The sequence below is a fragment of the Apteryx rowi genome, unplaced genomic scaffold (genome assembly GCF_003343035.1).
Source record: "Apteryx rowi isolate R43461 unplaced genomic scaffold, aptRow1 scaffold_237, whole genome shotgun sequence".
NCBI lineage: Eukaryota > Metazoa > Chordata > Aves > Apterygiformes > Apterygidae > Apteryx > Apteryx rowi.
The window spans coordinates 1,279,993-1,307,892 of NW_020448719.1; the positions used below are offsets into that span (position 1 = coordinate 1,279,993).

The following is a 27,900-nucleotide window of genomic DNA, read 5'->3' on the forward strand; positions in this document are numbered from 1 at the left end:
ATACGTGACACCAGTGATAAAAAGGAGTCTGTTATTACTACTTAGTAATATGTATGCACAACTGCATGTGTCATCACTTATGTTACATATTACTATATACAGGACAATAATAAAGAGCATGTGTAAAAGAAGACACAGGTAAAATAAATACCCTGTAGCATCCCATGTTTTTACAGAGGTTTCAAAATAAGTGTCACTGGGTTAGATGAAACAACTAAAGGAAAAGGTGTCTTAGGTTAGTAGGAGGTGGGCAGCAACTTGAAATGGAGTCTTATCACATTTATTTATAGTCTTTAAGTTAGAAATTTTAACCAGTTTGTTCAGTTTTATGTATAAATCTCATTTCCAGCACTAGCTGTATTAATCCTTTTTGTCTATCATTTTACAATTAAAGACTGAATTTTCATTTCAGGCATGCTTTTATCATTCTTTTGCTTTTTTATTTTGTAGATTATGTTTTAAGGCTCTATCTCAGACCTCTCCTATTGCCTTGCAACTCTTTCTGAGGAATATATTTGCTATTAGTGACATTAATGTTATGGAAGGAGCACTATTCTGTGATTCCATCTGTACCAGTGAGACACTTTATGAGGAACAAGTATGTGTAGCTTAAAATAATATATTGGATTTGATTTTACTTTCTGATCAGCTTTATTTCAACATCCCAAGATAAATGTTGCAATGTATTAATCCTACTTGCAGTGTACTTCAATTTCTGTTAAGGTACCTGGTCTTCCTTTCTGAAATATTTTATTATTTGCATGTTACTTTGCATCTTGGTAGAAAGCCAGTTTCTGGATCAGTCATTCCCTCATTAATGTCCTAATCCAAAGCCCACCGATTTAACAGAAGTATTTTCCTTGACTTCAGCAGTATTAGACTATATTTTAAGACGTATAATCATTGTCATTTTTGTTCTGCTTGGATGCAGAAGGTATTTTTAAACATCTCTGCTATTTAATATGTACATTTTCATTAATATTGAACTTCTAATGGGGTTTTGTGGTTGTAATATGCTGAGCTTCTCTTATTTCAAACTTTCTTACAAATAACAGCATGTTAAGTTCATGGCACACAAAGCTTTCTTTTTTATTTAGATAGTCAAACTTTCACCTCTGTATTATTCCAGTCTTTTTTGCAGAAGAACTTGTTTCATACAAATGTGAGTAGTCTTAGTGATTACTCAGTGACTTCACTGGATCTGCTCACATGTGCAAGGACTGCTGCAGATAAACTGGAAGGGAAAGAAAGGCCTTTTTGTCCTGCTGTTACTTACTTTGAGAGGTTAGCATGTGAAATTTCCAGTCCGCTCAGGTTGAGGTTGCAATCCAGGCTTTGTAAATGGATAAATTCAGAAGACAAAATTAGTTCAAAAGCAATGGTTTCCTTTAGAATCACAAATAATATTGCATTTGTTTACATACTTCTAACACATATCACTGTAAACTCATTTCTAAACTCATATCTTATTTGTTGCTTACACTGCTTTTAAATTGCAAGAACCTCTTTCTTCTTTCACTCTAAAATGGTTTTAAATAATAGAATTTATATTCAAATCAAAATGCTTATTCTTTTACAGGTTGGTAGATTAGCAGAATGTGAAAGAATGGCTGTGGCAATTGAACTTAGTAGTTGGTTAAATGACGCAAATTATGTCCTGCAGGCTGTTGTACAATGTTACGGTCTCCTTGCTCCAATTATTTATCACAAGATTTCTTCAGTCGCGGTAGTTCAGGTGAGAACACTTTAAGACAGAGCAGCTTGTGTGCAAGTCCTGTGATGACAGTGATTTCAATTAAACTTATAATGGGATGTACAGGAGGAGAGCCAAACATCTAGTCTTTGAGTTCTTAGGAGCTGCTGAAAGAAAAGCCTCTAATGTTTTTATGCATTCCCAATGCATATGTTCAGTGTATTCAGCACAGATTCTGCTCTCAGATATGCTAAAGTAAATCCAGAATATTGTTTGTGTCTTCAGGATGATTCATTGGTATGTTTAAACTGTAGTAGAATCTGTGACATAACTTTTACTTGTTTTCCATTTACAAATAGCAGTTTTGAGGGGAGAAAAGCAGCATGGGTTTTTTGGAATGTTTGTTTCATTTACAGTTCTCTTTTCCTCCAAAAGAGAAGGCAGCAGTTCAATGTTTTGATAAGGCACTCTTCAGTTTTCAGGCGTTGAGTTCCTTTCCAGAAGCAAGCACCTTCTCTTTGAAAACTGAGAGTGCCTGAATCCTTTCCCGCCATTTCTGAAGCAGCATGCATGCTTTTTATTTTTGGCAAGAATATAGGAGAAACATGCATGTGATCAGATAGTTTTGTCAAAGGACAGCGAGAGCATGGCTGCTCTGTGAGGATGGATGATCTGGGGGGATGACCACAGTGCAGGCAACACAGGGCCCTCACTGACTAGGGCACAGACTGGCTGCATCTGAACATGGCAGGCGGAGCAGGGTGCTGGTGACGAACAGTACCAGGGAAGGAGAAGTAATCAGTCAGGTCTAGGGTCCATCAAGGGGCAAAGTCTGGAGCAGTAAGAGGTGAAGCCAAAGACAGACTGGAGTCAAGGCTACAACATAGGTCTAAAGGGTGCATCCAGGAGACAGGCTACCTACAGCATAGGTCTGATGTCCACCTAGAAAGCAGAGACAGAGACAGGACTGGAGACAGGTACACCTATCACATAGCTCAGGCAGGGAATGAAGGCCCAGACTTGAGCTTAAATGGAGCTCCTGGGCAGAGGCCTCAGGAGGGGCTGATCAGGGCAATGGAGGACTATTGGGACACTCAGAGCCCTGACAAGTTTTTAGGAGCATTTAGGACTGCACAGATTATATTTACATAAAGTGATAATCTCTTGTTTAAGAAGTCATTGGTTGTGATGTCCTACCAAAGGCACAGCTAGCCACTGGAAATGGCTCCTGTTTCAGTTTTCCTATTTTAAGGGAAAAATAATTTAGTCGCATGTTCTTTTCATGTCTGTTAGACAGAAATGGGGGAAAGAAGTCTTTTATTTTTAGAACAGTTTGGAAACATTTTTCTTTCATTTACAGTTCTGACCAGCTCAATATAGTTGTAAGCAGTCCTCTAGTAGGAGTATGTCATCTCACTGAATTAAGCATTCCTTGATTTCATGTTGATTAAATCAGCAAAAATATCCATCATATATCTGTAATTTAATATCTGTGATTTTGTGTGGAACTTGTCATGTATTCCACCAGGCTGTGGATGAAATCTTGACACTATTAAATTAAATGGAAATTTTATTATTGGCTTTTGTAGAGCTAACATTTCATCCTATCTATTAGATTTTAAAGTAGTTTTAAAGTTCACCATCAAATGCAATACACTGTTACAGTGAGAGGTACAAACTTTTAAGTGTGCTCCAAACTTAGTTTTAACCCTTGTATTTACAGATCCTCATTAAGTGTTTGGCAGTCCTTCAAGAAATTCCAAGTGCTACTTTGCAAAGGAAACAGGCAGGATGTTATGAGAGTATTCAGCATATGATAGCTTGTGCTTCATTTTATACAGCAAAGGTATTGTGTATATTATTGTGCTTACAATTCAGCTTAAGATATAGCTTTTGTCATTTAAAAAAAAAAAGTCTTAATAAGGTGGCTTTCAGAGTGGTATCTTAGAGAACCAGCACTCTTAAATAGTAAAGGTATGGAAATATTTATTAATATTTTTGCATCAGTACATTTTATATAATAATGACATTTTGACTTTTTAATAAAATTGAGAATTTTTGTTTGTTCAGAAAATAGACTGTAATTATTAGCCAGTGACATTAGGTTTGTGCCATTTCATGTGTTTTACATTTTATACCTTCTTGCAAATAAGACTCCTTTAAATGTAAAATACAACTTTAGAAGTTCATTAACTGCAAAGAGCTCATATTGTAGTTTTAATCAGATTAACAGGTATGGTTTATTTCCTATTTAGACACAAGAAACTTTATACTGTTTGGTCCTACATGTTGGCAGGAACCTAAACACTCTAACTTTTAAACATAATACATAGCTGCAGATCTCATTTATGCTTCCAATACTCAAACTATTTGAATGACATAAGGAGAATGTGGTGCATGTAGGAATTATTTCATGAGGTAGAGCCATGTTAGATTCAGAATGCATGCCATGGTAAATGTATGACCTGGGAAAAGGCAGATTCCTTCTAGCTTTGAGCACACCTCAGCCAAGAGTTCTTTCTGAAGCTGAGCTGTTGCTACTGCTTGGAGGCATTCACCTGAGTTGGCTGTTCCCTTACCTCAGGCTTTATAGGAGCTGGATCTTTGTAGTCAGCTCACAAGACCATATCATCATCAAAAGTTTTAAGTGCACTGCAAGACCCAGTCTGCATTCTTCTAAAACGTATAAAGATCAGTTTGTTAGCCCTAGTGTTGTCAGTGTCTTGGTATTAATCAAATTTTTCATGGCTGTGAGGGCTGTGTGTGCAGTGAGGGCTGGCTGCTCTCTAAGGGCCGGGGAGCCACAGGAGATCCCATGGTCAGCAGGTCAGGGGCCTCCCCAGCCAGGGCCTGTCCACCAACCCCAGCAAGGAGTGGGGCAGGCTTGGGGGTGGTAGCCAGGTTCAACCAAGAGTCCATAGCACCAGGCAAGTTTGTAGTGATGAGTCAGGTCCAAGGTCAAGCTGGAAAATCAATCTGCAGGTCAGGATCAGGTCTGGTGAAGGTAATGAGAGTCAGACACAGTCCAGTGATGGCTGGGCAGGTCTATCATGATGAGATAGGTCCAAGGTCAAGCCAGGAAGTCAGCCCACCTGTCAGGGTCCAAATCAACAGGATTCATTGCCAGGCAAGGGCATGGCTGTGGCAGAGCTGGAGACCAGGACTCTGATGACATTGCTGGAGTAGGGACTGACAGTCCTGGGCTGATTTGAAATGGGGCTCCTGTGCCATGGGCAGGGGTAGGGGGAGGCACCAGGTGAGGCTGCTCAGGGCCAGCAAGGTATGTTAGTGCAGTCAGGGCTCTAACAGGCTGGCTTCTCTGGCTCTTGCAGTACAAATCATGGTGGTTGCCAGCTTCAGTGCTGCTGTCTCGGTTCCACAATATTGATTGTGAATGTTTGTGGCACTAGGAAATTTAACTTTCTACTGTACTTGAATCACTGCTGTTGTTCATCTCGGGACACCTGACTTGTCAGCATTTCTGGAGCTTACCATGTTTTATCTGATTCGTATAGCCTTTCTGTCCCAAGTCCAAGGCCAGCAAATGCACCAGATGAGGGATACACCATTGCACAAGTAATTCCAGATTCACTAGCAGAGAGAAACAGTGATTCTATGGAAATGGTGTGTTTGATGTCCCATGATGATTTTTGAGGGTCTAATCCATGAGGCATTCACAACCCATGGCTGATGATTGAGGAAGCACTTGCTTGAGGAAACGCTCTTTGAAAAAGAGATGTCTGAATCATCTTGTATCTCAGTTTCCGAAATAACTTTCATGCTTTCATGCAGTAGTATTCCTTATCTAGTGCTATTTGCAACTGAATTAATCAATGAACTTACTATTTTCTGTTCAAGAGTGAGCATGACATGCCCAATCTCATTGATTCTCTTTCACTTTCTTTAATCGTGAATGTGTCAAAAAATATCAAATAGATGAAGCTCTGATGACTCCCAGTCACTTGAATTCTCTAGAATTTAGTTAATGTATTTGGAAAAATGTATTCCTTCAAAGTCCTGAACATCCTGATTTATTGAAAAGAATATTCCTTTATGGATAAGTATCTCAGTACAGAAAAGTATCTCAGTGAAGATACTCTTATTAGGTTCATTTTGTTAAAATCTGTTTTCAACACGTACAATATTTCTTATATTCTTAAGTAGCTCCTTTCTTTAAGACAGCTGGACTACAAGTATGTTCCTCAGATGTTTACTTGTGACTATTTCTTTACATCACTTATTAGTTCCAAGGTGTTTTTTTTTCCGAGTAAGGTCGATAAATTTTCCTCCAAAGCACCTTAATACTGTGCTTGTTTGTTGTTGGATTCCCCAGTTAAATGACTGTCTGCTTGTATTGCTGATTTAATTCTCCTTAGACATAGCATTTCAAAAGAATAGCATGCATATGGTGAGTTGCAAATGCTTATGAATCCATGGCGGATAGCTTTATATAGTCAAATTCAGACCACATACTGTATTTATCTTAAAGTAATCTATATACTTATTTTCTGTTCCAAAGACAGATAATCACAAAGTTTTCCTAAAGTGAAGTTACCTTGCATACTTTGGAAGTATTTTGGCCTTTAGCGTTCTGTCTAAAGAAGATAAAGCCATCTAAAAACATCCCCCACACAGTTCATTTGTAAATGTCGTGATTCACTCTCCTTTTCCTAATACTGTTGAGATTTTTGTATGTGCACTTAATACCAGTGAGGTAAATGAGGATCATTTGGTTACCCTTTGTATTCTTTGATAGCAGTGCTGCATGAAGATAGGGAGAATGTTGATCACAGCAATAGATACTTCTAGTTAAATCTTTCTTTTCTCTGATAGTTAGAGTCTATGCTTAAGCAGCAGTAGAACATTTCTATAGCACATCTGCAATTCCAATTATTTTGCAGGCCTATAGTCCAGGGGTTTATTTTATTAATCAAAACTTAATTATTGAGTAATTAACTTCTATCTGTAATATTAATGCATTTTGACCCGTTATAGATAGCAGACAATAATTAAATATTATGTGTTATGCAAAATGAAAATATGTAACAGGTGATTCTTTAATAGGTACTACGTTCATGGAAAGAATATGAACTAGCAGTAATTGTTGTTAACTACGGAAAAAAATTGTTGGGTTCCCCGCAGACAACTTCATTCTGCCAGTCAGGAGCTACGAAAACTGAAGAAACACCCGCTAACACAGAAGTTGAAGTAATTGCTCTGATTTTCACTTTTTCTTTTCTCTAAATAGAGCATTGTATTAGTTTAAAGACCGTATTTATTAACTTTTTGTTATAAAAGTGATTTTATAGAATAAGAGTTCCCAAAGTATAGCTGAGAGGCCTCTGTTTAATTGTAGCTATTTTTTTAGGATCAGCTGCAGATTGAAGTGGGTAGAGGTTTTTATCTGGTTGATCCGGTTAGCAATATTCCAGGTCAGAGCCATGAGGATCCTGTAGACATCAATATCAGCATCCCTAACTGATCTTCACATATAGTCTGTAGGAATGCTCTATTGTACAGAAAAATAATTAAAGAATTGTACAAGAATCTCAAAAGTATCCTAATTAATGTAGAAACTTAACCTGTGCATTGTGCAGCAGCTGCTTGAAACTGATTCATCATAGGAGAGTAACTTGGGAATTGTGTAGACTTTGAAAATACTTTCTTAATGGAGCAAGAACTTTCAATCCTCAGAGAGCTTAATACTTAAGTTGCAAAGGGATGCAGTAGGTTGTGAGGATTTCCTACAACCTAGAATCAGAGTAAAGGTATTTTGCAAATGTTATGTTGTTTCTCCAGACTTTTCTGTCTGTTTTTTCTTTAAATAATTTTGGAAGAGATTTTACTGCAGAGGAGTTTGTTTGAAAAAGCAGTAAGAAAGTAGGATAAATAAGAGAGGAAGAAGGGAAGCAGTGTGAGCACGAAGCTGAGATAGATTGAAGAGAGGGGCAAAAGATCAATCAGCTGACAGGGAAGGATTTCTGGAGTAACATTTGTAGGAGACTGATAGCATCCAGGAGAAGTGATTTTCTCCATTTTTTATAGCTGAATTTGTGATGGCTCCTCCCAAGTTTGTACTAACGAAGGAAAAGGAATGTAAGATCATAGGAACAATATTATACTTTGTGCTGAGTAGGACTGACTGAAAATTATATTTTCACTAAAATGAAAAAATAGAAACTTCTCCCAAAAGAAGATTTTGATTGCTGTGGGAAGTAAAATCTACAAAAGATTTATTTTTATGAAAGGCAACATATTTTGTCAAAAAAGAAAAAAGTTCAAATATGTTGTTGCAGTACCAGTGGAAATTCCCTAAAAATTTCTGTGGTGGCAGAGCAACCCCAGTGACTCTCTTGGAGATTAGTCAAGAATGAATCATGGCCAATTTTTCAAAGCCATATTTAAAAGATTTATCAGCATCAATTTTACCTCATCTGAAAACCAAAAATAAGACAATATTGATTAAATCACCACATGTAGAATTAGAAGACTTGTAATATAACCTGAGTCCCACTATTGACCTCCTGTTTTCAGTTAGATAAAAGCTAATTTCTCATAACTAAGTATTTGATATTCCAGGACAGTTTAATGAAGATATCGCAGTTAGCTGCAGTGGAAAAAGCAACAGAAAACCTAAGTGCTCTTGAATCAAATCTGCTCAAACTGACAAAACCAGGTGGGTGTAGTATTAAAACACTCCTTACCTTTTCCGATACAGTTTTCTGTGGTTTATCTGTAAAAATTATTTGCCTAAGAAACACTTTTATTTCTTATATATTCCATTATAAATCCACCAAAATCACAATTTCATTAATCTTATTTATCTATGGTAGTAATGTGTATAATGACTTTTATTTCTTCTTTTTCATCATTTCCACAAAAACATTCATTCTTTCTTAGAAAGAAATGGTCACTTTTGTTTTTTTTCTGCTATCATATGTGTTCTCCCAACCTGTGTAAATTGGGTTCCATGTTATTTAGGCTTGCTTTATCTTCCTAAATTAGAAAATGCAGTGGCAAAAAACATTGCCCATCTATAGCTTGTGTAATTTCATGGTCCTAAAACTGCTAGTAGGAATGTCCATTGCAGGAAATTTTAGTGGAGAAAAGGGTTCCTAAAGAAAGCTAGCAGAAGTTTTCCTCTTTTTAAAAGAATTACCTTAATTACCTTGTAACTCAGCAATGAATATATTGGCTTTAAAATATCTTAAAGTCTGGATTAAGCACAAGAGTTTTCAGGCTAGCTGTTCAGTCAAAGTTAAATGAAGTAAAAAATAGGACTTCTGAAGAAATGTGATTAAAACTTAAACTACAGAGCCCCTACCGATTTTTTCCTATCAGTTACCTGGCATCTTTTACTCCTTGGTGCCTGTATAGAATTATAAAATAGTTTAGGTTGGAGAGCATTTCTGGATGTCATCTAGTCTGCCCCCCCCCCCCCCCCCCGAAGCAGGTCCAGTTAGATCAGGTTGTTCAGGGACTTGTCCAGTCAAGTTTTGAATATCTCTAAAGAAAGATTTCACAACATTTGTGGGCAACCTGTTCCAGTATTTGACCACCCTTATGATGAAAAAGTTTTTCTTTATATCTGTTTGGAATTTCCTGGTTTCTAGCTTGTGTCCATTGCTTCTTGTGCTATCACTGTGCACCTCTGAGGAGAGTCTGGCTCCAACTTCTCTATCCCCCCCATTATGTAGCTGGACTGCGATAAGATCTCCCCTTAGCCTTTTCTTCTTAAGGCTGAATAAGTCCAGTTCTTTCAGCCTCTCCTTGCATGTCATGTGCTCCAGGTCCTAATCATTCTGATGGCCCTCTGCTGGACTTATTCCAGTATGCCGGTGTTTTCTGTTAGGGAGACCAAAACTGAACACAGTACTCTAGATGTGGTCTCAGAAGTGCTGAACAGAGGGGAATAATCGCTTCTTTTGCCCTGCTGGCTGTACTATTTCTAATAAAGTCCAGTATGCAATTGGTCTTTGCTGCAGGGACACACTGCTGACTCAAGTTCAACTTGTTGTCCATCATGTATGTATATGCATTTGTGCATGTACATATGTATATGTCTTAGAAGTGAAAGTATTTCTGTAACATAGGAAAAAAAGTATGACACACAAATTCCATGCATCTGTGCACTGATCCTTCCATTTTTTCTGCTGACGTTGATGCCTGCATTCATGCAGAACAAGTTACAGACTAATGAATTCTGTGAGTTAATTGAAAATTATATTGATTGTTTAATAGAATGATGTCCCATTTATACTTAATAGAAAATTAATTAATGGGTTAATCAGTTAGAGAAAAACACATTTTCAGCAATTAGAAAATACTTTATTGCTGAAGTCTTGCTCTGCTGTTGAAATAGGATATTTGTCAATAAGTTTCACAAGTACTTCTGCAAAATTAATAAATGGATACATACGTAAAAATAACTTTGCAGCAGAAAAAATAAAGGCAAAAGACCATTTCATAATTTCTGGAGAGGAAAAGGGTTAGTTGCTTAGATTAAAGGACTTAATACAAATTGACAGAGGAGTCTTCTGCTGAGAGCGTGCATAGCAAATAACAAAGCTTACAACCCCTATTACAAATACACGGAAGGGGTTTAGGACAATGTGTACACTTGTAGGGCAAGCTGTTAAAAATATATTGGCCAAAAACTTATAGGAAATCCTTACAGGTGAATCAACACTTCTCACCATTCCGTTGTTTGTAGTCTAAGAGAAAAATGAAAAAGAGAGCTGAACGTGCCTCTTTGGCAAGTGAGAAAAACAAAATGCTTTCCTGTACACTGCGCCTTAAATTCTGCAATTTCAAAAAATATATTTTTTTTGGCAGATGCTGTTCTTTGTTAAAATGCTTATTTGAAGCTAATCTCGTTGCACTTGTTAAACAGGAGAGAATAATCATATTGAGTGACATATCTTAAAAACATCTACTTGTGCTGCTGGTTGCCCTGTTTCACTAGACACTATTTGCACTCAACAGACCTCAACTGACTATTGCCACTGGAGGGTGCAGCTGTTCATCCACTATCACATTTGGTTGTTCCAGAGTCCATTTTTAACCTCACTTTTTTCACAGACTAGCTGCATTCATCTTTTCCAACCACACAACTTGACTCAGCACAAGATTTTTTGGTCATGTTCCTCTATTAAGGCAAAATAGCAAATAGTACATCACATTGTTCTGGTGTTCATGAACTGGTGACAAAGTGGTGTTTAACTGTCAGAAGCTTAAATCCGATTTATTGTTCACCTCTATATGTATCTATCTTGTTCACCTAAATATATATATAATGATATATTTATGTAAATATTTAGGCGAACAGTATGTATGCATGTTTAGCTACTTATGCTCTCTATATACTGAGCATGTATGTAAGCACCAGTCACTAGTAGCATCATGAGCTCAGTTAATGCTGTTTATCTTTAAATACCATTTTTGGACATCTCCCTACTGCACATCCTCCTCCACAGATGATTTGTATGGACCTTTATTAGACCTCTGATGGACTCCAAACATCTTGCTCATTAGTCTAGTAGCTGGGAGTTTATTGGTCACATCCTTAAGCTCTTCATTACTTAAGCTGCAGAGCTTCTAAAGATAGAAGAAAAGAGCAAGCTTTTCAATTTTTGTCTGGATGACAATGAGAGATTTAATATCAAACTGTGTCTAAAGATGGATTTTTCTAGTCTTCAGTTATGATTCCAGCCAGAGTTCCTATTGTATGCTATCACTACTTGTCATAATGGATTTGGTTTGGTTATTGATGTAGCACCTGGATCAGAGCTTACAGGACAGGAAGATCCTTTGTTCCTCTACCCTGTAATTTCGTGTTGGACAGCAAAGAATGCTTATCGAGAAGGTAGGATAATTGGGATTTATTTTAAAGGCTTCTTTACTTTAGAAAGTTGCCAATAAAACATTTTGAATGTACTTTACTTTTTTACTGTTTATAATAAGCTCTTGGAAACTTTTTCTTCATTTTGATTTCATGTATAAAAAATCAAGTAAACCATGTCTTTAAAAAATTTTAATATAGTCATGTTTAGAAGTGTATGAAATACTTGAAACAAATTATTTTAGATGTCAATATTAAATATGTAAAATGTTAATATTTTAAATTAAATGACATTCATTTTCTAATAAACTTGAAAATGAGTCCATTTTATTGAAAATTGTGCCGCATTTTCTGTGGTCCTGTTTCTGTGGCCTGTCCTTTTTAAACTGAGATATTCCACTTCCACATTAAATTATGTTACTGAGAGAAAAATTTATGGAAGAATCTTGAGTTTCAAAAACACTCGTGTGTGACTCATGTGAAAACCAAAGAAATTTAATATAATTTCATTAAAAAAGTGCACCAGGATTTCTGTAATTTAAGGGGCAAGTAATCAGTGAAAAGGAGATATGTTATAGGGAACTGGAATTGCTCTTATAAAAGACCAAAAGGATTGGAAATAAAAAAACACTCGTGTTTTTGAAATACATTGTGAGAGCTGTGTGATGCCTGTCCACTAATGTGGTTGTCACTGAGAAGAGCATCCTAAGTGAATAGGATGCCATTACTTTGTTTATTCTTGCTTTTTTGTTTTTTCAGGTTTTTCAGGTATGTGTAGATGTAGGGATATTCTGCTGAAGTTGAATTTTGTTATAACGCGCTTTCCCATTATGTATTGTATGATACAAAAATAGTTCTAAAACTTGTTTCTTAGGCCCTAGAATATTTGCCTTCCGAGTGAAATTGTGATTCTAGAAACCCGAGCACAAGCAGAAATATTTGGCAATTGCTATTGTATTTCATGACCTCTATCTGATTTTGGTATCAATATGCTTTTTCTTCATCAGCATGCTACATAATAGCTGAATTCAGAAAACTGTTACAGCGCAAATACAAAAAAACGGTAACTATGTATTACTTTATTGCAGTGATGAAATTCAGAAAGAAATCACGTTTTCTTGAGTACTTTGTTCAAGTTCTGCACAAACTCCTGAATGAAGAGAAGTTTCAAAAAGCTCTGGAGTGGGCAGGCAATGTGCAAGTTTACTTAAAAAGGTAGATGTCTATTACAGTAGTAATGAAAAACTGCTACTTGGGTTCATCAGTGTCTCAGTTACAGCAGAAACTGTAGATTGTGCTTGGTAGGAGTCCCATCCAGAGCCATTTTCATGGCTCCTAGTCTGCAGAAGTCCTATGAACACAGAGGATTATATAGCTACAGAAACCATTCCATTGTGACGTTATTACGTGTGGATACTTCTTCCCTGACTGTGTCTGTTCCAAAACTCCTGTCTACCATCAACCTTTCTATCACCCAGGCTTGTCCTTTTCACAGACACTACCTGGTAATTTGGCCATTAGATGTATTATTATGAGACAGTGGGATAGTCAGACTTCCCGTGTTTTACTAAGATGAAAGTTAGAGAAGTGTGTTGGGTTAAATCAAAAGCAAACTCATCAGGGACTACTGCAGTGTCTAAAAAAAGAAATTCTAATAATTTACAAAGAATATTTTATCATGAGTAATCAAGAACTGTGTATGCTGGGGTTTCCATTTAACAATGTTGATAGCATAATATTTAGTGCTAATACTTAATGTATTACGTAATTGTATGTAGTTGTTTTGTAACTATGTATTCATCCCTGGAAATAGATAAAGAGCCAGCATTTTACTAGAAAAGTTTTGAATCTTTGTTAAAACACAATGTATTAAAATTGTTACAGAAGAGTAATGTATGGCTGTGTCAGTGCCACTGGTCAAATATAGAAGAAATATAAAAAAACATTTCCAAGAAGGACTAATGAATTCATACTGAAAACACAAACGGAAGCTGGTTGTAGTCACTTACCTAAAAGAAGACCAAAGAAATTTAATATAATTTCATTTAAAAAGTGCACCAGTATTTCTGTAATTTGAAAGTTAATCAGTTAATCAGAAAGTAATCAGTTAAAAGGAGATAAGTTATAGGGAACTGGAATTGCTGTTATAAGAGACCAAAAGGATTGGAAACAAGAAAAAAATTTGTCGGCAGTCTTCCACAGTAGAACTTGGGTAATGCAGCAAACTGTTTGGTTTTACTAGAAGTTAGGAAAGCGAGATTGTTGTTACCTATGCATTAAGATTTGAATAAGGAGTCTGGAGAGCGAGCACTCTTTTTGAGGGAGCAAAATGAAAGAAAAGATGCTTAATTTACAGTCCCCAGTGAACTAAGAATTGCATGTGCTCTATCTGTTCCCAAATATAACCCTTTAACTATTAGTTTAAGGATTTTAACATTATTATTACTGCTATGATGATGATGAGTTAACATTATTGTTTGTTTGTCAGGAGGAACGACCACCTTCTCTTTACTGAAGGAACTTTGAGACCAGAAACAAGTTTTCTCACTGTGCCTGAAAGCACAAAGAGGTGCACTACAGCAGTTCTGGAGTTTCACAAAGTGAGTTGTACTATTGAGAAGTCATGTATGACTTGGCACAATAGTAATTTTTTAAAAGTTGTTTCCTAGAAACTGCAGATGGAGACATAGATAATTGCTGAAATTTGGGATACAAACTCTTAGCCCTCAGCTCACATCTCCACTGCTAAAACCAGAGAGAAAAGCTGGCATTGAATGTATTTTAAAGGCCAACAGTTGTGGGGTGTTTTAGATGAGTTAGAGTAATGAATTTCAAAATTAATGAAGCCTTACCTTTCATCAACTCACTTTAGAAAAAACGATGGATTAGTATGAAATGCCTCTGGCTACTATCACGTTAGGAAGAAGTGATCAGTTTAGGTCTTTATACATCAATATGTTATACTTACACGTTTTTATGAGTTGCTGTTCATGATTAACTCCCTATGTAGATATCCTAATTGCAGAATAAAGGCTTTTTGTTTATTATTATTCTTTGTAAATTTTTATTTAATTTTGTATTTATTTACATTTTTATTCCAAGGTAAGAATAATCTTAATGGATTTGTGTTCTTTTGGATGAAGAGTTTTCTCCCTCAAAACCCTCTAGTTATGCTAGAATACTACTAGCTTTGAGACAGACTAGGGAAAGAGTTTTCTGTCTCTGATTTTCCATTGCAGAGTTTTAGTATTTAAAATAATAGGAAAAGAACAATCATAATTTTTGAAATGGAAAGCATTAATATATGAAAGAAATATTTTGGGGCCTGGCTGGCTTCTTAGTCTCAGGCATTTGACACATCTCTTCCAGAAAAAACGTAAAGAAATATTACATATTTCTTTTGCTATCATATTTTGACAAATGGTTCCAAAATTTATTTTCTGTTCTGTTCCTGTGTAAAACAAATTGCTGCATACCTTAAGTAATTTATAATGTAGGTTAAATAAATATTTGAAGTATATTTAAGATTTTCATGGAAGATTTTTTTAAAGAGTTTGGAGATCTCGCCTTCAAAGAAACTAGAGGCATCAACTTTGAAGAAACCAAGAAAAGAAGCCTTTAGCCCTGTTAGAAAAGGACAGACTCTTAGACAGTATTTCATGAAACATCCAAACATAATGAAATCTCCAGAAACACAAAGGTAAATGAACATACATCATCAGGATCACTCACAGAACCAAATATTTTGACTGAAACTTAGTTTACAGTTAAGTGTATATGTATTTTTTCTAAACTTGTATCAAAGGAGTGACTTTATCTGGGTTTAGTTATACGAAGAGATACACAGTTCACTCACTTTTCTGTTATATTTTGGTAAAAAATAGGCTTCCAGTCTAGAGAATAAATTCTATCTCATGGCTGTTTCAGAGAATATCTGTAGAAGATCTTGAGGTCTTTGTATTAATAATCCAAGACCATGTATTTCAGTTGTGTTAGCTTGAGCATGTTAATTTGCCATGGTGGAAAAGCTATGTTAAGCTGCATACTATCTAGTGCATTTCAAACTGTTAGGGAACTTTGGTTGATAGATATCTAGAAAAGATTTTTTTGAAATTCATATCAGATCAGGTTATTTTCAGAGCAATTTTTATCATCTTTTTGCTAGTCTTTTTACTTCATCTGTTCTGTAGCTTTCAGAAAACTTTCTTCATACAAACCGATGAAACTTTATTCACTCTTTCTTTTGGCTGATAGTTAAACATATTTTGCTGAGTCAGCAACAACAGGGCCTTCCAAGCTAAGAGAAATATTTGAAATATTCATTACCTAGTGTTTTGATCATTATACTTCCAGTAATTAGCATGTAGAAAACTGTTAATATTATCTGAATATAAGCAATCACATAACTGATTTTGGAAGTGCTTTAAATGAAGAACCTCAAAAAAGGCTTCTATACATGATTTTTTAAATATTGACCTAACCTGTCCATTTTTCCTCTTCTAGAAGAAAAGAAAAACTTCCTTAACATGATTTTCATGGCTTTCAATGGAAGAGGGGGTATTTTACTTATCCTGAGCTTTTTCCTCCTCCAGCTACTCCTTTGCCTCGTTGTTATTGATCAAATATTAGTAATATTATTATATGGTTGTTACATAACAGTATTGCTGTATAATATAATCAATACTATATATGGTATACTGTTCTACCCACATGGTGAAGTCTGGAAACTGGCAGAAAAATAATTTAGAAATATAAATGGCAACATTTCTAGTTTATCAAAAAGAAAATTGAAAGGTGATTTGATTACAGTATTGTATGTATCTTCACAGAGGAAAAAAAACAAGGTAATAAAGAACTCCTTGATCTAGCAGAGAAACAGATAACAAAATCTGTGGCTGAAAATTCAAGTCAAGCATCCACATTTGAAATGAAATGTTTCGTCACACTGATGATAATTTGCTACCAAAATAAAGCGATAAAAGGAATGATTTAAATTTACAGCAGAATTGTAGATCCTCTGTCTTCTGAAATGTCTAAAACACACTGTACTTGCTATAATGATCTATTTGGATGATTCAGGTGCAAGCAACTCCAAACATAGAGCTAAACCTTTTCGTATTTACTAAGAAAATACCTTATAGAAGTCAGTAAAATATAAGATAGGATTTAGTGTGTGTTAAGTGCACCTGAAGAGGGAAAGCACAACTGCCTTTCTTGAAGGCAGTTACAGTAAATATCCTCCACACTGCAATAAATATCCTATTGCTAGAAATCTGCAACATGCTTCTGAGTTAGTACCAGACTGTGGATACATAATGAGATTCTGTGAATCTTGATGATTATTTTATTTTCTAGAGCTTTGAGAAACATATACTGCATATATTTTGGTTTAGGCAACACAAAGAGGAGTTACAAAAAGTAGCTCGTCACACCTTAGTGGTATTGCTGAAACCACTTGTGAGTGGTTACTTAAACCGAAGGAAGTTTCATCACGTATGTATTGAGGAGATGCCCTGGAGATCTCAGATGAATATTTATCTGGCAATTGCACACTACAACTTGTTTAAGAAGAAGTTGGAAGATCAATATGCTATTGGAATTTGTGGTTCACAGCATCACAACAGGTATATCTTATTGTATTCTCAATGATTGTTATTAATACAGTTTACCATTCATGCTAACAGATTTAAATCAGAATATTGTCAGTGAGTTTGTCATATGACCAGTTCAACTTTACATGCAAATGAATTTACTGTGTAACACATTTTGTCTTCCATCATATGGCAGGTGACATGCACTTTTTGGCTGCTCACTCTAGTATTCTTTTTCTTAAAACTGGGAACATTGTCTTTTGAAAGTAACTCACTTTGACAAACTTAATTTTGTGTGTATATATCAAAATTCTTTTTAATATTTTACCTGTTTTTTCATGCTTTCTTCTTTTTTCTTCCATTCTGCAGTTACAATATTCTGGATCCTGAAATATTCTCATTAAATAAATCTGGCATTGTACTGGTGAGAGAAGTCATGGAGGATAACATAAGAACACCAAGTCCTCTTCTCCTAAAGAAGTCACGTTCAGGAATGATCAAAAAAAAGACTTGTAAGAACTTTTAATGTGTACACAAATGGAAACAGATTTAACTTAACTTTTTCTTTATTACCTCATGTAACATTACTAGAAATTACAGCTAGTTGTATTAATATGATAGTATTCCAGAATATCGTAAATTCAATTATAATTTTTATCAATGTCTGTGATTGTTAATTGGTCTGTAATTTCCTTTAGGTTTCCTAATTGGTCAATAATTTCGTGGTCTGTCAAATTGTAGAACAAAGTTTTATTATTATCTTTCAATTTTTCAGTAGAATGATTTGTTTCCTTCTGTGCCGTTTGCTCTGCAGACGTTCTGTGCAGGACTTCCTTAGGTAGGGGTCAGCCCTCCGCTTTGCCTCTTCGGGGAGGTGAGACAAAACTAGCTGGTGAACTCACTGGTTCTCTTTGCAGCAGCCCTTTCGTCTTTCATGATGTTTACAAGTCACCAAGAACTGAAACTCACTGAAAACTAATGAAAATCCTGTTTATTACATCCTACCTGTTGTAACAGTTTTGAATGAAGGCGTTTTCATGAAGTGCGTAATTTGCCATGGAGTTCAAATGCTGTTTAGCTTGAAATTGGATTCTGCTGTGAAACCTATCTTTAGCTCAGATATTACTTTATCCTTCCACCATGAACCCTCTTGGCTCCCCACTGGGAACATTTCTTATTGAAAAAAGTAATGAAGCAATTCTACAAATGCCACACAATCTCCCCTTCTTCCCAATTTCTTCTCTTAAGAAACCTCACCCTCAGAAAGGTTCTTGGGAGCTTACCAAATGGTGATTTCTTACTAAAACTTGGTAACTTCTAGAAGGGTTGTGTTTTGGCTTAGAGGCTGGAAACTATTTGGTACACATTACTATTTTACTTAAACTGTTTTTTTCAATCCCTGCTTCTCCTGCTGTTAAGGAAAAGCATCTTTTATTTTAAATATCATAACCTTATAAAACATGATAACCTTAACTCTGGCATTTCCTAACATTTGAGTATTTAGCTGCCACTGGAAAATCTTAGCTGGCTGATAATACTTTCTTTTTTATGTTTTTGAGAACCTTAACTCATTTTTAACCAGTGAACTTTTTGTCTTCAGATACAGTTAAATCTTCTGAGCACAGCTCTAAATCGAGTGGAACAGACACTCCTCGAACTCAAACAACAAATGATTCAGAAATATCCATCTCATTTTCCCCCAAAGAGCGTGACCGTTTTCTGTCAAAAACCATATTTTCAGAGCATTTTACAAAAATCTTTCTTCATTTAAGAAGAGCAGTGGTAAAATATGTTTTATTATTAAAGACTTTATTACTAAACAATGAATTACAATTCTTACTACTTTCTAAATTTTTTTTAAAAAATCTTCAGATTTAAAAAAACTTCAGTGAGAAAAAGCAATGATTTTTCATTCTCTGCAAAATGTTCAAGTACAGGATATCAGATATATTAGACATATCTGATGTAATGTATATTTCAATCAAATGTTTAGTTATTTAAGTAAATTTTTTATTTTTCATTTTGTCTTTCCTTCCCATGTTTGTTAAATCTTTCCCAAAATGCCTCCAGACTTGCTTCTGTCTTTACAGGTCTTTGATAGATGCCATGGTACAGAAAGATCATTGATTGAAAGGAAATATAAGCTGACCATTCTTCTCATAAACCCTCCTAAAACCAAGTTAAAACATATTTATAAGTGGTGTGAATTATTTTTTATTAATTATTCTCACACCAAAAGCAACAATTGAATTCAGTAATAAATTAGGGCTTCTAAGAAAATTTTCGAATTAAGGTTTTATGATGTTTTCTATAAATTCAAGTATTGAGTAATTTTGCTATTAAGGAGGATCAGTAGATTATAATTTTGAAAGATTACTTCTACTTCAGCTTTGCAGTAAAACAATGATGCTTTTCATTTCTGTTTTTTCAAAATATGGTTATATTTTGAATATTATACGTAGGTTCTTGCTCATCGTGGTGGCCACTGGACATTGCTTCAAAATGCTTGCCGAGAACTTTGGAACTATGCTCAAGAAGCACAATCAATTGCTAAACATTCACATTCCCATCCAGGTGCATTTCCCATCACCAGAGGTTTTGTTAGGGACACCATCTGGTTGCCATTTTATTTGGCATCAGACACAATCATTGATATGATAACTGAACTACAATCAAGTAATTCTCTTAAGGTAAAAATGTGTTTTTATTAAGACAGCATACTCATGATCACTTCATCAACAGAGATAATTTTCTTGCTCTTGCATTTCATTTCGATATCATCAAACTGTCTTCTGTAACTCGTTTTTAGAGAAGTACAGTGTATTTTCTAACCTTTATAATTTGATTTCTCCTAAAAACAAGTTTGACAATAACAGGTAGCATTATGTTTCTTCATTGTAGATCGTGGATCCCGAAGGAGATTTCTGCATTCCTAGTTGTTTAGGAGGTATTACTGATGAGGATGGTGGTTCTAATCTCCATCCGCAGTCTCCTCTGGACGATGTGAATGTGGTTGACTTGAAGTGGATATGTAATCTGATCCTTAAAACGATCGAACTGTTATATCAAATGAAGAAGTGGGAAGCACTGATACACATAGCTGTACAATTTAACATATTTACACAGTAAGTTACATCAACTCTGACAAAAAACAGAAAGTAATATTTTATAGTTAAATATATTGTTATTTTGATTTATTACTATATTTTTCTTTTTTTCAGTGAGAGATATACAGAACAAGTGAGTCCACTGTTGGTGTATGCTCAGAGGCAGCTGCTAGAAAGGATACAGCAATTCAGTGGCCTACATAGCCCTAAATCGCATTTCATAAAATATCTGACTGATAATGCAGATAAGGTGAACTACAGATTTATTTTTTGGGTACTTGCTCTTACTGTGATCTAAATCCAGAAAACTACTTTCACTGATTAGATTAATATGATTTTCCATAGTGTTCACAAATAGTAATTTATAACAAGAAATTAATGAACAAAATTGATTGAAGTGTATATGAAAAGGCTTATATGACATGATTCCAGCAACAGCAGAGGTCTGGACTTTATGACCCAGAGATGATTTCTTCCATCCTTGCATTATGTACTGATTTCATATTATGAGCCTAAGTCTAATTTTATGTTAATTCTTGATGCTGCTGTTTTAACCTGAAAACATTTATTTGGATATTGGGCAATCTGTCTGACTGATTAAAGTTAAATGCAAAGATTGCTTTATTTCTGTGTTGGAATGTTGCTCTAAAAGGTCAAAATTAAGCAAATTGAGCTAACCCAAACACTGACAATATTAATAAAAAGCTTGAAAAACTTGATTACCACCAAAGAAAAGCTGAGTGGCTAAGCAAGTTCCTTTTGTTCAAAGCCATGGTTCTGCACATTTAGCCAACTGATATTGCCAGTGGCAAAATTTTCATAGAATCACATATTAAAAATTAGGATTTTTTAATATAAAGTTTTTTTCTAAGAAGTTCTGCTAAAATCAAGTGTATAGTAGTTATTTTTCCTTCTTGTTTTGTTAATATAAACCCAGGATTTTAAGGAGGCAGGAGAAGTGGGGTTTATTGTAGAGGGTATAGTTCTGAACTTGATTGGGATTCAGGAACCTCCACCTTTCTCAGAAACAGCAAACTGCTGTCCAGTGCCTGTGGGAACTCAGAAGACACTCCGGGCTTGCAGGAGCATACAGCTGTTTTGCTGTAACTTTTGTCACTGTGAGGCTGTTTCCTGCTGAGTTCTTTCAGGCCCTGCCATTCGGAACATAGTCCTTTGCCTAAAATAAGGGTAGTGCGACAAATTGCCACATACTGCAATGTTCTGAGCGATATGGAGAGGTAATCATAGTTTGGAAAGTCATCTTAATTTACGGAATAAAGACTAACATTAGTTAATAGTAATTAGGATTGTTCAAAAAAGACAGCAAAAGATTGGAAATTGGGAGAGAGTGGCTACATTTCACAGTGCTGTGCCACCCAGTGGCATTAGAACTAGCTCTGCGTAGAATATGTTGCTTCTGAAACGATGTAGCTCCATTTGCATGAATAACTAGCCATACTAACTTAGCCCTGTTGAGAGGCTGGATGTATTTGTCAGGAAGTTTGCCTCTCTGACAGGGTTGGCTGATTCTTTTATTTGCTTGGAGTTATTTTGGGTGTTACTATACAGCACTACCTTGTGCTTTATAGGCAGTGTACTCTTTAGGCATGCTTATACTTACAGATTCTTTGCAAGCATACATTTGTCCAGATACTCAGCATAGGTGAATGCTATAGCTTCACTGAAGTTGATGGATCAATTCTGAATTATATCATCAGAGGATTTAGATTGTTAAAATAATATATTTTTATGTTGTAACTCAGCATGCTGTTACTAGCGTACTTATTTATTCTAACAAAACAAAATGCTTTGTTTTCTGAGACACAGAAAGGTGGAGTATTTGTTGCACATCAATGAGTGGCTCATGAGTCTAGCAAATAATAAATGAGATACAAATTTAATTCATTAATAGCCTTGAACTTGTATTTTCCAACTTTGATCTGAAAAGTAAGAAAGACATATTATTTCACATCCAAACATTTATATGATAGATCCAATATGTAGGTATTTTGAATATCTCACCTCTTACTGAGTTGGCTGCTCATTAGGGGTTATTGGCATCTTTGAAAATTAAACCTCTCTTATTTTGGCATGACTGTGTCTTTAGATATTTAGGCACCAAACATTTCAATTTTTCTGAATATCGTTCAATCATCATGAAAAAAACCTTCCTTTTCAGATGAGCTGCAGAAACTACATAGCGAATCAGCTGCCTGTTGCCTGTTCACCTAGTGAACTGATCTCTCCCGGATGCATTTCCTCTCCTGACATGAAAAATAATTATACAGGTCAGAGCACATTTCAATATAGTGAGTTCTTTTTCTTCAAAAAGCTTTCTTTTGCTTCATAGTGGGTATTTTATTTTTTTGCTTTCCTTCCTATCGTAAGCCTTCCACTGTTGCTATAATCTGTTTCTTTTTATAAGTTCAGTTCTCTTTCCAAATTATTATTCTGAAGAGGCCTTGATATTTTGGATGGATAGTAATGTTCTGAAGACCTTTCCAAATAGATTCACACTGGATCTGAGAGCAGAGAAAAGCAGTTGTCATCCAGCTGCCTCATGACCTACAGCATGATGTATACGTTTGGTGGCTTTCTGTGGGCATTGTTGAATACCCACAAAAATATTCAGAAGTTATTGCGAAGCTGCACTGTCATTTATAGAGTCAATAGAAAAACCCAAGTGAAGTAAAAGGTGGCAGAACACCTCTTTTACCCACAGACACTTTTCTTTCCAGTCAGGATTAAAGTATTTTAGTCATTAATGAAAGTTTGTAAAACATAGTTTCTCGTATCACAAAGACATCAAAGCATTACACACAAAGCTTTGTGTGGAATTCAGCTGAGGAAGGTCATTAAACAACAGATAATACTATATGTGAGAATAGATAACATTATGTGTTCAGAAGAGAGAGCCTGCCAGCTCACAGCTTTGGTACGTAGAAACTCCAGGAATTGTAGTAACTGCGATCAGCAGTTGCAGTAAAAGATTTGTTCCCAGACTCCAGACACCAGAATGAGAGCAGAGAGCTGAGCTGGTGCATGCCCAGGGCAAATGGGATTCAGAGTCTCTAGGAGTCACTGGAAAAGATATAAATGCTCAGAAGTGCTATTCTTCATTGTATAATAGTTTTGCTTTAATTTACAATCTTATAGGAAACAAAGGTGGTAAATGAATCATATCAATATATTTCAGTTTGGAGGCTCAGGAATTGTTCCAATATGTGTTTTACAGGATGTTTTGCTAAGAAGTATGTTTGTATAATGAAAATTTTTTCTCCATAATTAATTCCTTTTAGATTGCAGTCAAGCAAAAGCCCTAGTGTATGTACCTCTTGATGTGAATGACACACTGAAATGTTTTAGAGAAACTCTAGAAAAAGCTAAATATCACAGCAGAGCACTGAGACACAGCAGAAAACTACTTTCATTATTTCTTGCACACACGCAAGGTGAGTTTATTCACTCAGGTGTTTCTCACTTAACAATAAAGTGTATATGCAGTTAAAATAGGAAACAGTGAAAAGAACAGTTTTTTTTAATCAAGTTTTAGTTGTTATTGAGAATTAGAAAAAAGCATAGAAAATATTTGAATTCTAATTGAGCCAAAATATAACCTGGTACTGCTAATATCAGATTGTTTATGTCTAGTGTTTCTTTCTATTTTCATAGTATAAAGTAATATATGAAGTTCTGTAAGCACAGTCTGTAAGCCTGATTTCCTGTGATCTCATGGTTGGATGACAGGGTTTTTTTTCTGTACAATTGTATGACTTGAAAGTATTTTTTCCATGTTGGGTATTCTGGTGCCTAATAACTTGTCATCTCTCTCTGCAGCCAAACCTCAGTCACAGGACTGACTGGCAGCTCTTGCTAATTTCATATTCTCTAACTGAGCACATATTTTTATTTGGCTGAGCTGACCTATGAGTTTTGACCAATGACTCCAATTAAAAGGAGACATGCAGACAGAATCGTAACATAGAAAAACAGATTAAAGTGGAACACATACAAATCATATATTTGCATTTTATTTTTTTAAATAATACGGTGAGGGAATATTTGTGGTGCGGGAAACAAAACAATGTTGTTCTAAACTGAGCATATAAATTGCTTTTCTGATCTAGAAAATGTTGGAAGAACAATCAGTCAGATCTCTTCAAACAGAAGGCTGGAATTTAGTGTGGGAGCTGAGCTGATATTTCTGCCAACGCCATGTGACCTTTCTCAAGAAAAATTTAATTTCTCCAGTATGGTTGAGAGTAAACCAATACCACAGTCACAGCTTTCAGTTGTTATTTCTTCCTATGAAAAAACAATTGGTAAAATATTTATAAATTTCTGTTTCCAGCTAACATTTAACATCATTCTGCCTGTGTTCGTATCTGTTCACTCTGGTCTTATTTTCCTCTGTCACACAGTTTTAACTCTCTGATTGGTGGTCTCCAGAAATACATAACTTTCTTCCTGTTAATTCAGAAAAAAAGTCTGCATTAGATCCTAAACAAACCACTAGTTTGTTCATGTCCTCTGCAGTCATCTCCTCTTATGAAAAAGCATTTCTTCTGTGGAGTTATAGTAATTAATCCCAAATTAAAAATCTGCTCTTATGTTTAACAGAGTCATTTTAATTCCATGATAGTATTCCCCCCTCCCCCCCGGAAACAGAGCTTTCAGATTCTGTGCATTTGAATATGAGACCTAGTTGTTTGGTTTCCATCTTCCATTCTAGTATGGCTTTACTCACATATTTACAGTTCAGTGCTGCTACCTTTTTTGCTCTGTGACAAAGCAGACCAAGAACAGCAAGTCAACAGATGTTTTAAGCAGTTTTATTTGAAGTAAGGGATCCAGAAATGAGCCAGAGACAATGATACTGTGCTGTATGTAGGCAATGTTCTTTAGCAGGGCCCTGGTCAATGGCGTGCTTCCCAGTTTCTCTCTTGATGAGGAAGAAATTTGAGAAGTTTGAGAAAACAAAAATGCAACAGTTTAAGATCAATGAATACATTCTGCTCTTTTATTTTTAGAGCTAGGGAAAATGGGATAGGAACTTGTACATTCAAAGGTCAAAATATGCATCTTCCGAATCTTTCAAAAAATCTTTCAAAATCTTATACATTGAATTATATATGAACGCACATCAACTTCTCATGCAGAATTTGTTTAAGATTCGGCAATTGATTTAATAACATGACAATATTTTTTCTAATTGGTTAAAAAATAAATAACAGGAATCCTTGAAATAAACAACCAGAGAGACCTCAAGGTTCAAGCTCTACATGAACTTGGAAATCTTCACTTCTATGCTGGAAACAAAAGGTACATAGTTACTGGATTAAAAAAAAAAAAAGAACATGGTTTAATTTTTTTATTTGATATTCATATAGACTTAAACTCTCTTGTAAGTTCATGTGCTGTCTTCAGATTCATATAACTTCTTTCATCTGTCTCAGTATTAGCTGTATTTTCAGAGGCATTTTCTAGAAATGGTTTATTTTTCTCTGATAGCTCATTGTAACATTAAGCATCTCTATGCGGTTTTAGGAAGTAATATTTATCATTTGACAATTTAGTCTTGATAAAAGTTGCCATGATTGTATTGACCAGAAATGGAGTCTTTTAATCTTGTAGAAACTATATTTCAGTTTTGACCTAATCAGAATTAGTTGTAACTCAAGCAATAAAGGTAAAATAAAGCCAGCCTTATCTTCCACTTTGGAAAATGTCAGCAATGTGATGAGTATGTTTTTATGTGTTACAGAGCTGCTTTTAAATATTGGTGTCAGGCCCTCGATGAAACACTCAACATTGCTGATGCTCTTAACAACTGGCAGGAATTAGGTATTTCAAAAAAGGCTACAGACTGCCTTGCAGTTGGAAGATCTACTGATATGAGTCAGAAATTTCTTTCTCAGGCTGGAATTTGGGGATGTTTACATGCAGCAGTTTTAGTAGCTAAGATAGCCCAGTAAGTATTTATATATATGTGTGTGTGTGTGCATGTGCATGCATAATATATTTATATATTTTATATTTTAAAAGAACTGGCCATCCAGGACATTAGACATCTTGAACTTAATTTAAAAACACTAAAGAATTGTTATAAAAAAGACTCATCCAAAAGACTCTTCCTTTCAGGAGGAAAGCTGCTCTTTTGGAGAATATTGTTTGTTCTCTTTTCTTGAGTGCTCATCTTTGATCCTAATTGCAGCCATTGAGAGATCCTTAAATAAAACAAAATTATCAAAATTTGTAAGCACAGACATTTTATGGTCATATTGATTTTTCTGGTGAAATATCACATCTTCCAAATCATTGTGCATATTAAATATTAATGTATCTTGAGGGCAGATTTCCTACCTCAAGTACTCATTTTCTGGTGAGTTACAACTAAATGAAATTTGAATTACTCTATGAAACTCTACCATCAATAAATATTACAGTCCAGTACTGCTTGCCTGCTGGTGAAACACTATGGATGTGATTCTGAGTTATTACTGTTTACAGTACATAAAATGTACAAAATATAAAATTTAGGAATATCCAAGCCAGCTCTAAATGACATTAGTAGTACCCATGAAAGGGCAGAGTTTCATCTGAGCAAACTATCTTAGCTGAGAAGAAGAAGAAGAAACTGCTTTTACAGGTTTGCTGTGCTGTGTGCTTTGCCTTTACTTCTAACATGTCCATCCCAATTGCTGGTAGGGATCTGGAGGGAGTTATCCTCTCAGCTTCACCCTCATGCGGATCTTTTCTACTCAGATCTGATCTGGACCTTTAGACTCCTTTCCCTTGAGTTGCTCTTTCTAGAGGAATTAAGTCTCTTATGGTGAAATGCAGATTAAAGGGCATTTCTAATATTGTAGCTCAGAGGAGTTGCCCATTACCATGATGGTTTAAAGCTCTGGTGAGGTACTAGGTGGGATTCATTTCATCTAGCTAGACACCTAGCTATGTGAAAGTCCACATCTCTAGTTAGCTTAGGTTTCCTTTACAGAAAGAGTATGACTTGCATGACCTGTTTAATCTTTCCAGTTTTGGATGAGATGAATTTTGCTCTTAAATTGCCTGTTTCTCTCCCTTGACTATAAAAGGAATTTGGACAACTATCTTTGTCTAGATGTACTTTTGGTCAAATGATCCTTTCCTTCCAAAGGCTTTCTATAGAACAGACAACTATTTTCAAATATAGAAAACATCTAGTTAGTATCATTATTATGCTAGATAGAATAAGAGTTTAAATAATTTCAATTGATGGACACATTCACATTTCTTACTGTTTGTTGCACTTCAGGTATATCATAACATCAAAGATGAGATTAAGAACTAAATGCTGCTATTTTTCTGCTATACTCTTTAAGGTAAGAATACAATTTCAGTAGGAATTCATGAAGTTGACAGGATGCTTTTAAGATTTAAGTCTCAATAGCCCTCTGTTAAAATATTTCTTTTTACTTTGATTATAAAGGAGGACTGCAGATCAGAGGGAGCTGACAATTTATGCACATTAGATTGTATTTATTCTCTGTTTTTTAACATTATTCCTGTATTATAGCCTGAAAATTATCACTTCAATAGGAGGCGAGTTTTCTTTCAGGAAAATAATGAAATACTAAAAAGTGAAGATGGCTAAAAAATTTGGCAATTAAATACATTTTTCTTCCC

The 27,900-nt window shown here is 35.2% G+C and overlaps 1 protein-coding gene across 1 annotated transcript in view; it reads left to right on the plus strand.

Annotated features, from left to right (window-relative positions):
- CFAP54 (cilia and flagella associated protein 54) overlaps positions 1–27,900 on the plus strand; it is a 144,703-nt gene that overhangs the window by 74,200 nt on the left and 42,603 nt on the right. The window contains exons 26-46 of the mRNA XM_026066074.1: positions 451–598; positions 1,580–1,735; positions 3,417–3,539; positions 6,758–6,901; positions 8,273–8,369; positions 11,469–11,558; positions 12,623–12,749; positions 14,023–14,134; positions 15,086–15,234; positions 16,928–17,158; positions 17,495–17,637; positions 18,726–18,907; positions 19,588–19,815; positions 20,027–20,250; positions 20,347–20,482; positions 22,412–22,520; positions 23,532–23,684; positions 24,360–24,554; positions 25,467–25,554; positions 25,997–26,203; positions 27,530–27,596. Coding sequence (XP_025921859.1) covers positions 451–598; positions 1,580–1,735; positions 3,417–3,539; positions 6,758–6,901; positions 8,273–8,369; positions 11,469–11,558; positions 12,623–12,749; positions 14,023–14,134; positions 15,086–15,234; positions 16,928–17,158; positions 17,495–17,637; positions 18,726–18,907; positions 19,588–19,815; positions 20,027–20,250; positions 20,347–20,482; positions 22,412–22,520; positions 23,532–23,684; positions 24,360–24,554; positions 25,467–25,554; positions 25,997–26,203; positions 27,530–27,596 — 3,109 coding nt within the window. The remainder of the gene's footprint in view (positions 1–450; positions 599–1,579; positions 1,736–3,416; positions 3,540–6,757; positions 6,902–8,272; positions 8,370–11,468; positions 11,559–12,622; positions 12,750–14,022; positions 14,135–15,085; positions 15,235–16,927; positions 17,159–17,494; positions 17,638–18,725; positions 18,908–19,587; positions 19,816–20,026; positions 20,251–20,346; positions 20,483–22,411; positions 22,521–23,531; positions 23,685–24,359; positions 24,555–25,466; positions 25,555–25,996; positions 26,204–27,529; positions 27,597–27,900) is intronic.